Consider the following 16,547-nt stretch of genomic DNA (forward strand, 5'->3'; position numbering starts at 1 on the left):
TTCAGATCATATCAGTTAGAGGAGTATTTTCATGTTGATAAATCACTGACAAAAATATCTAAACACCTTCCTTTAATGAAAGGATATCATTTATTTATGACAGAGACACATGAATGAAAACGCTACTCCTTCAGAGTCACTATAATGAATTCTGACAATGTGCACCTCAAATTTAACTATTGAAGACACATGTCAAAATCTTGACCAATAGGATAATAAATACACAGTTGTGTTCAATCTTCAAAAGTTACTTTGCTAGCCGGCGCCGCGGCTCACTTGGCTAATCCTCCGCCTGTGGCGCCAGCACACTGGGGTCTAGTCCCGGTTGGGGTGCCGGATTCCGTCCCAGCTCTCTGCTGTGCCCCAGGAGTGCAGTGGATGATGGCCCAAGTGCTTGGGCCCTGCACCTGCATGGGAGACCAGGAGGAGGCGCCTGGCTCCTGGCTTCGGATTGGCACTGAGTGCCGGCCGTAGCAACCATTTTGGGGGGTGAACCAATGGAAGGAAGACCTTTCTCTCTGTCTCTCCCTCTCACTGTCTAACTCTGCTTGTCAAAATAAATAAATAAATAAATAAATAAAAATATCAATAATTATAAAAAAAGTTACTTTGCTGAATCTAACAAAAATAAGTATTTAAAAAATCAGAAAACCAGTTGAAAGAGTTGTGTCAAGAATAATCATGAAAGATTTTCACCGAAGGAAATCACTGAGTGTCCCCTCTGGTGCTTCCATCCAGGTACACTGTGCTTTCTTGTCTAGGCTACTTCACACTCCACAAATTGTAGAAAATGCACAATAGTGCAAAACAATTTTTGTTCACAGGAATGCAAATTATTTGTATCTGGAGGGGTACAATTGATGACTGAAGTATTTTTCATCTGTCTACAAATTCTTTATCTGCCTTTATTTGTGCTATTTTGAATGCTCCTTTGAGCTGAGTGTAACATCCTATTGGTTTCTTCATTAACTAATGAGTTAAATTAAATCTTTGACATATGTCCATATGTTCTCTGAATTAACACCTTATGATTATAGACATGACTATACCTTCTTTTTAAAAGATCTATAATTTGGTAATAAAATGATTAGCAAAGGACTAGAGGTGTACTTTACAGATAAGTACAACATTGTTTTATACTTTATATTCACATTATTCTATTATTCTTAGCATTAACTACAAAGTTAATCTTTTGAAATAACGCAACATAATGACTTTTTTTTTTTTAATTTCTAAAAAAATTTTTTGAAAGGCAAAGCTACAGAGAGGCAGAAGAAGAGAAAGAGAGAGACAAAGAGAGAGGTCTTCTATCCGCTGGTTCATTCCCCAGCTGACCACAATGGCTGGAACTGCACCCATCCGAAGGCAGGAGCCAGCAGCTTCTTCCGGGTCTCCCACGTGGGCACAGGGGCACAAAGACTTGGACCATCTTCTACTGCTTTCCCAGGCCATAGCAGAGAGCTGGATCAGAAGTGGAGCAACCAGACTTGAACCGGCGCCCATTTGGGATGCCAGCACTGCAGGGCGCAGCTTTACCTGCTATGCCACAGTGCCAGCCCTGTAATGACTTGTTTTTGAAAGTGAATTCAGAGGTCAGTGTTGTGGCGCAGAAGATTAAGCTGACACCTGCAACACCAGCCTCTCATGAGTGCTGGTTCGAGTCCTGGCTGCTACACTTCTGACCCAGCTTTCAACTAATGTGCCTGTGAAGGCAGTGGATGATGGCCAGGGTTAGCTCCCTGCCGTCCATATGGAAGACTAGAAAGGGGTTCCTGGCTCGGGGCTTTGACCTGGCCCAACCCCAGCCACTGCAGCCATTTGAGGGGTGAATCAGCAGATTGAAGATCTTTCTGTCTTTCTTTTTCTTTCTGTAACTTTGCCTTTCAAATGAATAAATATTTTTTTAAAGATTTTACTTATTTATTTGAGAGGTGGAGTTACAGACAATGAGAGGGAGAGACAGAGAAAGGTTTTCCATCCACTGGATCACTCCCCAAATAGCTGCAGCAATCAGAGCTGAGGTGATCCAAAGCCAGGAGCCAGAAGCTTCTTCCAGGTCTCCCACGTGAGGGGCCCAGGTTCTTGGGCCATCTTCTACTGCTTTCCCAGCCCATAGCAGAAAGCTGGTTTGGAAGAGGAGCAGCCAGGACTAGAATCGGTGCTTATATAGGATGCCAGCACCATAGGTGGAGGATTAACCCACTGAGCCACAGCACCGACCCCTAACTTTATTTTAAAAAGAAAAATATATAATAAATTTAAATATTAAAGTATTTAAAATCGTTGGAGGTATTCTATATTTCCTTTTATCTAGTAACATGTCAAAGATACATAACAATAAATCTGTTAGAAATAAAACTGCCTATTAAGTTAACATTGCACTAATGTTTAAAATTAGTCCAAGATCAGCACTGCAATAGTCAAATATATCACAGTAAACTTTTAATCATTAGAAATTTTTTTAAAAATACATTTTTTATTTATTTGAAAGGCAGAGTTACAGAGAGAGAGAGAGAAAGAAAGAGAGAGAGAGAGAGATGTTCCATTTACTGGTTTACCCCCAGATAATCAAAATGGCCAGGTCTGGATCAAGTCAAAGACAGGAGTCCGGAACTCCACCTAGGTCTTCCATTTGGATGCCACTTTTCGCTGCTTTCTCAGGCAAATTTTCCAGGGAGCTGGACTGGAAGTGGAGCAGCAGGGACTGGAACTGCGGCTCACATGGGATGCCGGTACTGCAGGTGGGCTTAATCTGTTATGCCACAATGCTGGCCCCGAACTTAACATTTTATATGATGGTCATAGCCTGTTAATTTTTAAAATGAATCTGTGCTTGATTTATTTTTCTCAAATATGCATTTTGTAAAGTTAACATTATTATCTTTAGTAGTTCTTAATTAAAAATTAACTATATTTCAGTTTTCTTTTTAAACTTCAGTGATGTAAGAAATGAAAACAGAAATAATAACAAGGTATAAGGGAGAATATTGTACTTTAAAATCAACCAAAATTACTGGATGTCTTCAGTGTAAAATGAAGCATCATTTAAACACAATCCTAGAATTACTGGATTCTGTGGGTCTGTGGACCTTTTATCTTCCAATCATGTCACAAGTCATGAAATGTAGAAAACTGAAAGTAAGCAAATGATTATAGTTCTTGGACATGCAATGAATTTTATTTGGTGAAAACATAATTTCTCCCTTCACACTAACCCAGTTTCACATTGCATGTAAATTCATTCTAGCTTACTGGTTTTACATCATTGCTTATTTTGAATTCTCATTTGAATCTGTTGTAATGTTTTACTCATTCCCTCATTAACAGATGAGTTAAATGAATATTTAACAAGTTTTTTATAAAGTGTTGATAGCTGCCTCTTTTAAAAATATCTTTTGACAGATGAAAGCAAATCTTGGTATGTGTTTTCTTATATTTATAATTCATCATCAAATTTTTTTCTGTTATGTTATAGTTGCTCTTTGGTCATAGTTTATACCTAAGGCAATCAGATACATTAGCACCTATAAATATTTTAATGAGGAATTAATAAATTAAGCAATTATACACAATACACATGCTATTTTAAACATATCTCCATATGAAAATATTATCTTATCAAAAACTACAGAAATAGTTTAAATGTGGACACAAAATATCACACTCACAAAACCATGAGCTAAAGCCAAATCCTGTATGATTTAAGGAATTTAATTACATTGAAGTCTAGTTATTGTGCAAACCAGAACTGAAGAAAATGCTTGCTCTGCACTTCAGTGCACATAGAATATATGCAACAAATCTGCAATGAAGTTTAACTACTGTAGGAAAAAATTGAAGACAGTTTTCAAAATGGGCAAGAGATTAATGGATATCTTTTCAATGGAAAGATTATATGCCTTTATAGGGCTTTAAACCATTATCTTTGGGCAATTTTACAACCGTATAGCATGTGTAGTGATAGAAGTTCACAGAATAGTAACATAAGGAATACTGTCCATGGAAATGCAAGCTCTGTTTAGAGTAGGAATGACTGACTTCGTTCCACATGTGGATATTGACAAGTGTTGCTAGGTTTGCATTTACTCGCAATTTCATTTCCACATTCCTTTTCTGACTAGAAATGTGTGGCACTTAGAGTTATCTTTGAACTAGTTCTCCTAAGTGTTGTGGTAAGCACAAATCTTAAAGATATATAAACAAACAAAAAACCTGTTTGGTACCATAAGGGACAGACACTTTTGGAGACAGCTAGGAGTTAATGAGGGAAGCTGAGAAAAGTAAATCCCAAAACTCTTTCATAGTCTTTCTGCTTCTCTCCATCTCTGCCTCCCTTATCCTTGACCTTGAGACAGGAGATAGAGGCAGGAGACAAAAAAGTGTTAATCTGGGAAGCCAGAAAAAGAAATTGCAAGCTTGAAAAACCTTCAATTAGAAGCTGTATATATATACAATAATGGCCAGATGGCTTACACACATGGTAGTTCCATAACCACTCTAGGGCTCCTCACCCAAAACCAATTGTTAGAAAATCACAGCCCCAATTATTTTCAGGGCCTCTAGTCTCAGCCTCAATTTGAGCTTTGATTCTTGGCCCACTTCTACTCTCTTAGAAACTGGACTTTCTTTTCCTATAATAAGCCTTTGCTGTTATTATGTGTGAGCTCCATTCAGTTCATTGTCTGAGTTTCAAAAGACCTATAGGGTCCTTGCCTTTCTACCCTCCACTCCCACACCAATTGTACTTGCTCTCCCTGAGAGTGTTTCTTTAAAACCTGCAATTGTGAATTCTTCTCTATTTGAGGTTTATGTAAACCTCTAGGGCCTTGGGTGGAGGCATTTCTTGAAATATAGACATGGAGAAGAAAATAGCACCTTTCTCTGTGGTAGTTTAACTTAGATGCCTGCCTCCAAGCTGCTAAGTTCATGGTTGTCAAGAGATTTGAGGAGGGGCTGGCACCGTGGCACAGTAGGATAAGCCTATGCCTGTGGTTTCAGCATCCCATACGGGCATCAGTTAATGTCTCGGCTGCTCCTTTTCCCATCCAGCTCTCTGTTTTTGCCTAGGAAAGCAGTGGGAGATGGCTTAAGTACTTGGGGTCCCCGCACCCACATGGGAGACATAGAAACTCCTGGCTCCTGGCTTTCAATCGGCCCAGCTCCAGCCCCTGCAGCCATTTTGGGAGTGAATCAGTGGATGGAAGACCTCTCTGTTTCTCCCTCTGTTTGTAACTCTGCCTCTCAAATAAATAAATAAAATATTTTATAAAAATTAAAAAAAAATTTGAGGAGACTTAGCTTTCCTTTGAGTAAGGGCAATAAGGTAATACGGATGGCCTCCCCAGTAACCAGGTGAATTTTGGGTGGACCATTTGGGGTAACTGGTGCTGTCATGTCCTCAAATTCAGCACTGGTTCTCCTTTATCTAGAGAACATATCTGTGTATGGAATGTCTGCCTGGTCAGTAAAAATGAGGGCTCTCTTTCTGTCTTTGTATCTCACTAGTGAATGTTGAGAGGGGCATCAAAATCTGTTTTAATATTTACTCAATAATAAAACTAAATATTTTTCTTCTTTTTGAAGAGGAGCCACCAAACTGACAGGCAGTTTGATCCTTGTTTCCCCAACAATGGTTTCCTAATAATTATTGAGTTAAATAAAATCTTTGGATCAGCGCAGTGTGACGGCCACAGCGCGCCAGCAGCGGCGGCCATTGGAGGGTGAACCAACGGCAAAAGGAAGACCTTTCTCTCTGTCTCTCTCACTGTCCACTCTGCCTGTCAAAATAAATAAATAAATAAAATCCGACACACATTCATTTTGTACATGTATGTGAATTATGATTTTACCCTTTACTGGAAAAAATCTAATTTGTGAAGAAATTTCAAATAGGTTTGCATTTTCAAAAGGTAATTCCCAAATATCTCTTTTTGGTCTTCCAGGGTTCATCTTAAGTCAGAGGTACGTACAGATTCTAACATCACAGCTTGCCAGGTTGTTCCAGAAGTACTGAAGTGAGTTTCTGCCCCTAGTTCCTTATTCGCAGGTCTTGAATCGCATATTCACCCAGTAACAAGGTAGCAGCAGTTGGTCAACTGGCCAGAGGCATTGTTCTTTGAAGAGCCCCAGGTGCCTCTTTATTAGTCTGTCTAGCATCTTTAAAATAAAAAGTCGCTGTTTGGTTTTGATGCCAGTTTAGGCCTCATACTGATTCAGCACTCAGATCTTGCCCTAAATTTGCATACCTAAATCAGAAAAATCCAATCAGCTCTGTGGTTACACACTTGCCTGCAGCACCCTGCACATCAAAAGCAAATCAGTCAACATCTAATTTTACTTGTGGGGATTTAAGCAGCCCCTAACCTAGCAGGCAGAGGATTTGTCCAACAATAGCAGGTCTTTGATGGGAGGAGGGAAAAAGAGAGGGCCTTCCAGGTGGGTGGCTAGCTGTGCATCTAAGCTCAGATTACCTTCCTATTGTTCTCTCAACAAAGAAGATCCAAGATTTGCTCTTTCACAATTGAAAGCAGCTGAAGCTTAGGAGGATCACTGATTTGCAGCCAGCAGGGCAGAAAATGGAGGATCTTGGATTCCTCCCTGGGAGAGGTTATATTAGAAAACTAGTCAGTCACTGGCTGGAGTTGTGGTGAAGAGAGTTAACCCCCAGTCTGGGTATGTCTGCATCCATATCAAAGTACTGGTTCAAAAGTCCTCTTCCAATTCAGTTCCCTGGTTAATGGTCCTGGGAAAGCAATGGGTGATACCCAGGTATTTCAGTCTCTGCCACCCAGGAGGGAGACCAGGATGGAGTTTCTGTCCTGACTTCACCTGGCCCAGTCCTGGCTGCTGCAGGCATTTGGGGAGTGAACCAGCACATGGAAGATCTCTGTTTCTCTATTACTATGCTTTGTGTACACACACACACACACACTTAAAAAAAAAAAAAAAAACAGTCAGTCATCAGCAAAAGCCTAAGAACTTTTTTTGGTATTTGCTGGCACCTTTCAGAACAAGGCAGGATCAGTTGCCACCTGTATTTAGAGCCTGTGTTTGAAATCCATGAGTAATTTTTGCACAGTATGCATTAGCCGTGATGACTCCCTTTTATGTATGGGTTTCAAAAGATTTCTTCACAGAGTAGGGGAAGGGAGAGAAGGCGAGTAGGGGGAAGAACAAATCTGTGTGTGTGTATGTGAGTGTTTCACGATGTTCTGTCTGTGGTTCTATGAAAAGGAGGATGAGTATGTTAAGAAATGGAGCTTAAGGTTGATATACACCTGCGGAAGTATCCATAATTTCTTCTTACAAGGTTACTTCATAGAGTTCATGGAAAAATGGAATTAAAAGGTTAAGTTTGAGCATTAATTATAAGGTAAGTATGAAGCATTTTTGAAATCCATGAGTAATTTTTGCACCGTATGCATTATCCATGAACTTTGTGATGACTCCCTTTTATGCATGGGTTTCAAAAGATTTTTGTAGCAAAATAAACTTATCTTTTAATTCTATTTTCCAGAAGCTTTCTGAAGTATCACTGCATAATCACTTTTGGATAAAAACAATTTAATGATGGTTGTGAGTCCCACATGTGAACAGTCTGGAGGAACTTAAAAGGAAATACCTATCCAGTTCCTCCCATATAAGGGCATCAAGTATGTCATTTCCTCACTTCTCACCTTATTACAAAATTAACTTACACAATTATGGCAACACACCCATTACCTGCTGTGATGTTCCTTATGGATTCTTCTGGCTGGAAGAGGCTCAGTTTGAGTTTTCCATCCTGAAGAAAGAGGACAAACTTCCCCGAGCCATGCCAAAATTCACTGGAAAGCAAATGTCCTGCTTTGTTCCATGTTCGAAATTGAAAAGTGACGGAGACCTTGTTCTTTCCAGAATTGCCAGGCAGTGCCAGACAACTCCTGGAGTTCAAGAAAGTCACAGGAACAATCTGTGATTGTGGACAGGAGAAGGTCACGTTTCCCTAAAATTGAAACAGAGGAGCACACTGAGAGCCTTTGGCGCTTCCATTTAATTAAACAGGTTTTGCAGATTCACAAAGACTTCTTATCAATCCACAGTTTTATAAATTAAGTTGACCTCATAGAGCTTAAATCCATGAGATTCACACTATCTTCCAACATAAGCTTTATCATAGTCGGGCAAATCTAACCCTGTGGCTCCCCGGGCCCTCTGCCCTGACTTTGGATAAAATTCTCCATGCCTGTACTGCCTGTACTTTGAATACATCTCCCTTTCCGTTTTCACATTTCAATTAACAAAAGCTGACTGTTGATCCTGTGGAATAATCAGAATTGCACTTCAACAAAAGGTGCCAAAAATTCCAGGGACTGACTCTAGGTAAATGATTGGAAACCCAAGACCTGACCAGGAAGTATGGCACAGTACAGGTAAATAGTGAAGCCTTGGCTGAAACGGCTCACCATCAACCAGTTTCAAGACACCCTTGGAAATCTTGATGATCAGCCAAATATATTATCTTCCCTAACTTCCTTCAACCCTCTTTCATTTGCTGTAGCTGTTGCCACCCTCTGGTCCAAGGCCTCCTGGCCCAGAGACTCCTCCTCTCTCCCTCATGTGGCCTCGCAAAGGACCCAGGGAAGACTGGCTGCCTCAGCTGGGTGTTTGGCCCTCAATTCACTTCTTTGCATGCAATGCAACTGGTAACAATAGTTTTAAAATTTCCTCAGGCAACTCCAAGATAAAGCCAAGCTGAAAAATCACTGATCTGCAGATTTTTAAAAAATATTTATTTATTTATATTTATTTGAAAGTCAGAGGAACACAGAGAAAGCAGGAGAGGCAGAGAGAAAGAGAGGTCTTCCATCTGCTGGTTCATTCCCCAATTGGCCCATCCGAAGCCAGGAGTCAGGAGCTTCTTCCAGGTCTCCCACTTGGCTGCAGGGGCCCAAGGACTCAGGCCATCTTCTACTGTTATCCAGGCCATAGCCGAGAACTGGATTGGAAGTGGAGTGGCTGGGTCTTGAACTGGTGCCCACGTGGGATGCCAGCACTGCAGGTGGAGATTTTAAAAAAGCACTTTTGGGACAAGCACTGTGGTTAGTGGGTGAAGCCACTGCTTGCAAGGCTTGCCAGTTCCAGTTCCAGCTCCCCCAATTCCCATCCAGCTCTCTGTTAATGGCCTGGGAAAGCAGTAGAAGACGGCCCAAGTACTTGGGCCCCTGCAACCACGTGGGAGACCCAGAAAAAGTTCCTGACTCCTGGCATTGAATTGGCCCAGCCATGGCTGCTGCAGACATTAGGGGAGTGTACCAGCAGATGAAGGATCTTTCTATCTCTCTGTCTCTCCTTCTCTCTCTGTAACTATCATGTTCAAATAATATAACTAAATCTTATTTAAAAATCACTTTTCAGACTGAATCATATTTTTAAAAAATTTTGTCTTAGGGCTGGTGCTGTGGCGTAGCAGGTAAAAGCTACCATCTGCACTCCATATGAGTGCTGATTCGAGTCCCGGCTGATCCACTTCTGATCCAGCTCCCTGTTGATGGCCTGGGAGAGCAGTGGAAGATGGCCCAAGTCCTTGGGCTCCTGCACCGTCGTGGGGTACCAAAGGAAGCTCCTGGCTCCTGGCTTTGGATTAGCCCAGCTCTGGCCATTGTGGCCATTTGAGGAGTGAACCAGAGGATGGAAGACCTCTCTCTATGCCACTGCCTCTCTGTAACTCTGCCTTTTAAATAAATAAATAAATCTTAAAAAAATTCTGTCTTAACATACTTCAGAAACTATTGTTTTTATTTTAAAATAATATACATTGTAATTATAGACATAAATCAGAACACTTACCCTTGACTATTTTTTAATTCTGTAGAATATGAAATTTTCACTGTATCAAAATATTTGTGGTAACGATTTAAATACCAAAAGCTTAAGTGTAATAGATACTGACCAATAATATAAATTTAATCACTTGATTATCACTTTTTTATTTAGATGGGTACCTGTCTGTTAAAATAACAAATAAGGACACCCACAAGTAATCATTACTTAAATGAGCCAGTTCTGTAACCTGTGCCAATAAAATATATTTTAAAATGTTTTCTTTTTAAAAATATTGAAATACCATTTTTCTACTAGTATAAAGAACACACAAAATTGTGATAATTTTCAGAATGTGCTCATATCTAACACTGTATATTTAACATAATATATATGTTAATATATTAATGGTTATATATTCAATACATTCTTTTTTGGTTATTTTCATGTAAAATGTACAGTTTCAAATGATTTTGTATAATGTAATTAGCATATAGTTTTCTTCAGGGTGGCAGTCAGGATTCCAGAGACACTGGCATAATTGTGTTTTCCTGATTGGCTATAATAAATTAATAATTCTAACTATAATATGGAATAATATGAAATTTTTATGAAATGCTGTTCTTATTTTCTTGAGATAGTCTTGGCTCCTTGTGTGTCATAAGTCCCAGTGAACTCCCATTCACCTCAATGACAGGAACCTTGATAATAGCTCATAGATGAGGGTAGGGGGCGATGGATTCTTCTTTACACCAAGAATTACGTTTAAAAAGTAGCTTTAAGATCAGAATGTGTTACATTAGGATTGGTGACACAGATACCTATTGGTCAAACAAATCTTTACATTTAGGTGGCTTCTGAGTAAAGCACCTCCAACAAAGTCAACTTCAGGAAACTTATGTCTTCTTTTTCTTTCCTGTCTGAGCAACAGTTAATATTTCAGGTTTTCCATGGTCAATAACTTTATGTAGTGATTTTTTAATTTATCTCCTTTTTTTTTCATATTGTGAAAGGTATGTAATCTGTGGAGTCTCTTAACCCTCTTTCCTTTGGTGTTTCTCTTTTCATGCATTTTTTATTTGTATTATCTCAGAATGGTGCTTCAAAGTACAGATTAGACTTCTACTTTTTCCCCCGAAACTTTTCCTGAGAGGTTCATGGGGTCCCATGGAGTTTTTTTTTTCCACATGTGAACTCTTAGGTGATATGTTAGCTTGGTGACAGAGCTAAAGGTAATTTCAGGTTTTATCCTACCACCCATGAGCCTATTCTTTGCCAGCATATAACAGGAAAGAAAACACCTTTTAAGACAATACAAATATATATTCTCATGACATATTTCCAAGATTTACTGACTTCAAACCTAAAATGTAGTTGTTTTTTACATAGTTATTATTACACATGGTTATTGTAAACACTGAAAAAGTTTATTAACCAATTTAGAAGCACTTCCAGTTCATTAAGGAATCATCCATTAGGGATTTCCATTGCAAAATAATTGGCCCCCTGAAAATAATAATACCAAAAATACAGGAGACATGAATTCTAATTCCTATACAAAAACAGAAAATTATTTTTGTTTTACTTCACATAAAAATAACTGCATCTCATTAGACATTAACTTCCTATCCATTTTAAAACATTAATTTAAACAAGGAATTAAAAAAGACATGATTTTTAAAAATATTAGATCAGATGGATAGCTAAAAGGGATGTTTGTAAGCAGAAACATACAAAAACAGTGTCAATTCCTTTTCTCTTTTCTTCCCATTTAGTCTTCCTTACCATAATGAGGATTTGCGGTTTGTGCTTCTTGGCTAATTCAACAATGTCCACTCCATTATAATAAGGATTTTCTAAACAGCCATGAAAACTTTTATGTGAGAACGCAAGTGATCTTCCAACTGTTAGAATTCCTCCAAAGCTGATCTTAGAATAAAAGAAAGTGACATAATAATAAACCAAAATAACCAGATTTGGCCTGAGGCCCACAATTTGCCCATCTCTGCACTGGTAAGTATTTTTGCTATTACATAGCTAAATTAAGGTAACAAAATGATAATCTGGTATAGGATCAGAGTCTTCAGTAGGTATTATATTACAAAGCCATTTATTCCATATAAATGTCACAGCTTTCCTAGTTTGTTCTGATCATTCATATACTTCATGGTGTCCTATAAAGAAACTGGCAGAATAGACATTATTTATATTTTTATAGTTTAGATTCATATGGTCAGTGCATTGCCAGAAATAATGTTAGACCATTAGAAAACAGTAACAAATTGTTTACATGTGTCCATTTGACTCCATTCTTATTTAACCAATCTAATGGTAGGAAAATGTTTTTAACTCCTCAAAGTGATCCTGTGTAATGCTAAATTAGTTCAGATTATACCAAGATAAGAAAAAACTCTCCAGAATTATTTCATAGCCAAACAATAGATGTAAAAAAAAACAGATGGAATTTGAAAGGAATATATTTAGTAACATTGCTTTTTGTTCTGAAATATCTTCATTTGTAAAAAATTTCATAAAGTGTACACTGTGATTAGTTATTTACTCTTATAGAAAAATTATCTATAACAATAAATTATCCTATTATAGCTAATAAACAGTTTAGTCATACCTGAACATATCTATTACTATATACTAATCAGCATAGTTCTAAATTATTATGAAATAGTATTTCTCTAGGATTAGAGGTTTTTTCCCCAGGTTATAATCCATTTAAATTACACAACACATAACAACCTCAGAGTTAAGATCCAAGTATCCAGAGTGTTCCTTGGCCTGGAAATACTGAGTGTACTTGTCCAAGGTGAAGTTGATGTGTGTATTGAGTTGCTCAATGTAGACAGAATGCCAGTGCTGGTCATCCAACAAGCTGCCCAGGATGAGGTTTGATTGAGCTTTAGTAGAAGGCAGGTTAGCATTGCCTTAAAAGAGAGGGTAAATCCAACTCTGTTACTTCTGATCAAAATCACAGCTTCCCGTTGTTAGTTCAGCATTACAGTTTATGTCCATACCTCCATTCCACATAGTTGTCATCTGAATTTCTCTTCATTTTGAACACAGTGTTAGTATACTTTCTGCATTCCTTCTTAATTCATTTCTACATTTTTTGAAATCGCTTGAGTTATTATTATTCATGATACATTTACTTTGCAGTTACTTTCTTTGCTAGAATCTCATTATCAACACTATCTCCTAATTTTACTATGACCTATTCTTGTCTGCATGATTATATGTAATATTAATATATCACATATATGTTTTATATATATATATATATATATGTTGTCTTTCTTGCATAGTTGTCAAGATATATGCTACTGCATAAATCATGGTTGGAATTAGGTATTTTGATGTGGACAATATATTATATCATGGGTGGAGAATGTCCAGCCCACAGGCCTATTAAGGCCCGTAAAATTATTTGGTCTGGCCCTGCAAAGGCAACTTCAGGCTGGGCTCAAAATTCAAGAAATCTATAGAAGGTTAATTTTAGTTGATAACTTTGTGAAACCCACAAATGATGTTATAAATATCCAAATGGCCTTTGGCAGAAAATAGTTCCCCATTTGTGTATCACATGTTCACTTTATCTAACTGTGAAAAGCTTAGGTACCACAAATATACTTTCATCTAAACAGATTTTTACAACTATTCGTATAAAGTAGAAATACATTTTACCTGAATTAAGAGAAAAGACAAGCTTTCCTTCAATTAATTCCAGAGTGAGGTGGTTCCCATGTTGTCCTTCTCTGTGGAGTAGAATTCCATTACTCTGCATGGTTTTAAATTTCAAAGAAATAACATCTCTTACTGGTCTTACAAATTTTTTATCAAATCTGTACAGCAGAACACTTGGTCCATCAAAATAAACCATCTTGGACCCTAGGAAAGATGATATTAAAAAGTAATTCTAAATATAAATATGCTGTCTATTAGCACTTTGAAAATGTGTGAGTCAATAGACCACAGCACGTGCGCGTGCGTGCACACACACACACACACACAATATGTTTGTGGTCTGTGCCTTGAAGGGAAAAACTAACAATAACATACTTTGTATAATGATTTATATCAGTACCTGACATCCACTGTTAGACTTTTCTGATATTTTCTCAACTTTACCATCTAGAATCACCTTTATTGAGCTACTGCCAATGGTTCCTATCTTTATAGTGTCCTATTTATTCTTAATCTGCATTGTTTGATTTAAAAGCAGCAGGAAACTATCTCTACTACACAAATGAAGATGATTTTTTTTTGACAGGCAGAGTGGACAGTGACAGAGAGAGGCAGAGAGAAAGGTCTTCCTTTACTGTGGGTTCACTCTCCAATGGCCGCTGCAGCCAGTGCGCTGCGGCTGGTGCACCGCGCTGATCCGAAGCCAAGAGCCAGGTGCTTCTCCTGGTCTCCCATGCGGGTGCAGGGCCCAAGCACTTGGGCCTTCCTCTACTGCACTCCCAGACCACAGCAGAGAGATGGACTGGAAGAGGGGCAACCGGGACAGAATCTGGCGCCCCGACTGGGACTAGAACCTGGTGTGCCGGCGCCGCAGGCAGAGGATTAGCCTAATGAGCCGTGGCGCCGGCCAAATTAAAATGATTTTTACAGTCATTATTAACTTAAATGGCTTTGTTTCCAATAGCTTTCAGTCTTCTTAATTCCTACATAGGCAATCACTTCAGTGAAGACTTTGTAAATGATACCTACAAACACACATTCCAAGGAATAACTGCTTTGGTGAGGGAACATGGCCTGAATAACACTATTTTAGGACTGCCAGAACTATGTTTCTGTCATTCTCCCTCAGGTCTCTGAAAGGGTCTTATAATTTCACTATGAAGTTCATAAATACTTAGTTCATCAAAAGATGCATTTTAGCAATACTGTGATAGAACATTCAGCAAAATCAATTGCAGATAAACGTTACTCAAAAGCAAAAAGAAGGAATTTTGCTTGGAAAAACTATATGTTTTTATAATAAAAGAACATACCCCCAAAATGTAATGATATGTGTTATTTGAAGCTAATCAGCTGATATGGATTATTTATTTATCATTTGATATCAGGAAATATTACAGAAAATATTACAGCTACTTTTTTGAAGTTGTCCATTTCATTTGGATTATCTGAAATACATACAATAACCTGAGCAGCTATCATTTGAAAATTTACATGTTCAATTTTCTCACAGTGGAGTGTTAAAAGGAAAACTGAGACCAGTTCAATTTGAATAAGGTTACTTGACCAAGAGAAACGTTCTAGAACAGGGTAGCATTCTAAACCAGAGTTCAGATGACCCTGTCCACAACTTGTTGAGCAATTTTTATAATAAGAAGGTCAAGAAATAACATAAGGAAATTACCTAATTTGTGCAGACAGGCATTTTCCTAATTTGGGCACAATTTGGCAACTTTCCGCCTCTGACCCAGGGGTTGGCTACTGTGACTGGCTGAGGCTCAATTACTTAGTTACAAGAGTATAATCTTTTTTTTATAAAAAGATTTTATTTATTTATTTGGGAGGTACAGAGAGAGGGAGGGACAGAGAGAAAAGTCTTCCATCTGCTGGTTCACTCCCCAAACAGCCATAATGGCCGAAGCTGCACCGATCCAAAGCCAGGAGCCAGGAGCATCTTCCAGATCACACACACAGGTACAGGGGCCCAAGCACCTGGGCCATTTTCCATTGCTTGCCCAAGCTATAGCAGGGACTTGGATTGGAAGAGGAGCAGCTGGGACTCGAACCAGCATCCATATGGGATGCCAGTGCTGTAAGTGGAGGCTTAGCCCACTATGCTACAGCACTGGCCCCCTAGAGTAAACTCTTAGGGTAGTTTACAAACTATGTGCAGGTCAAACTAGGTTACAATTCATGGCATATGGAGGCCCCTTTGGGACAAATTCATCATTCAATATGGAAGCTGGTTTAGGACAATTTATTCCACTGCAAAATGACTAATGCAATTATGAAGAAATAATATATCAAATACATGACAAATACCAGTGTATTGTGCATTGCCTAAAATAGTCCCTAACAACATGGCGCCTGGCGGATGATCGGGAGGTGTGTCTGCGGCCGCTGTATTTAAACCACAGGAGATCGGGAAGATGGCGGAATAGTGAGGGCGTGCACCGATAGTCCAGGAAAAGATAGTTTAATTAAAGTGGAGTTACGGTAGCCTCAGGAAAAGGATCAGGAAAAAATTGCAGAGGAAACTCTTCCGGATCTAGTGGATGTGACTCGGAGGACCTACGGGGAGAGCAAGGTTGCCCACCATGTGGAAGTCAAGCCGCGGGAGCCGTGCCGCAGTCTGTGTGCCAGCGCTGGAAGGGGAGGTGAGACAAAAACCTCTTGGTAACCCGAGACATTGGCGGGGAAAGGCAGAGAGAGCCAGCAAAGAACGAGGCCTGAAACCCCACTGGGGAAAGTTCACCAGGCTGGCTAGAGGAGAGAAAAAATCGAATAAATAAGGGGAACTGTCATGGACATTAGCCTCTCTCTCTACCCACCTTACAAAGCCGAGCAAGACAAAAAACAGGCGCCATTTTATGTAAGTAAAGCGGCACGCGCCATTTTGCATATGTAAAGTGGGTGCCCCTCATTAGCCAAGCAGAAAAACATGACTCTGGTGGGGAGAAATAACAGGAGGTTAACACCTAATGAAAGTGTGGAGCTAACCAACTGAGACTGTGAAAAACTGAGGGGCGGGGGAGAGAACTCACTGAGTACAC

General features: G+C 39.0%; 1 protein-coding gene across 1 annotated transcript in view; it reads right to left on the minus strand.

Moving 5' to 3' along the window:
• The window catches only part of CNTNAP3 (contactin associated protein family member 3), a 247,828-nt gene that overhangs the window by 94,226 nt on the left and 137,055 nt on the right, over positions 1-16,547 (minus strand). The window contains exons 5-8 of the mRNA XM_089305409.1: positions 13,495-13,698; positions 12,553-12,737; positions 11,587-11,730; positions 7,723-7,984 (exon numbers count right to left, since the gene is read on the minus strand). Of these exons, the coding sequence (XP_089161535.1) occupies positions 7,723-7,984; positions 11,587-11,730; positions 12,553-12,737; positions 13,495-13,698 (795 nt within the window). The remainder of the gene's footprint in view (positions 1-7,722; positions 7,985-11,586; positions 11,731-12,552; positions 12,738-13,494; positions 13,699-16,547) is intronic.

The sequence above is a fragment of the Oryctolagus cuniculus genome, chromosome 10, assembly GCF_051225735.1.
Source record: "Oryctolagus cuniculus isolate XC-2025 breed Fujian yellow rabbit chromosome 10, ASM5122573v1, whole genome shotgun sequence".
Classification (NCBI taxonomy): Eukaryota; Metazoa; Chordata; class Mammalia; order Lagomorpha; family Leporidae; genus Oryctolagus; species Oryctolagus cuniculus.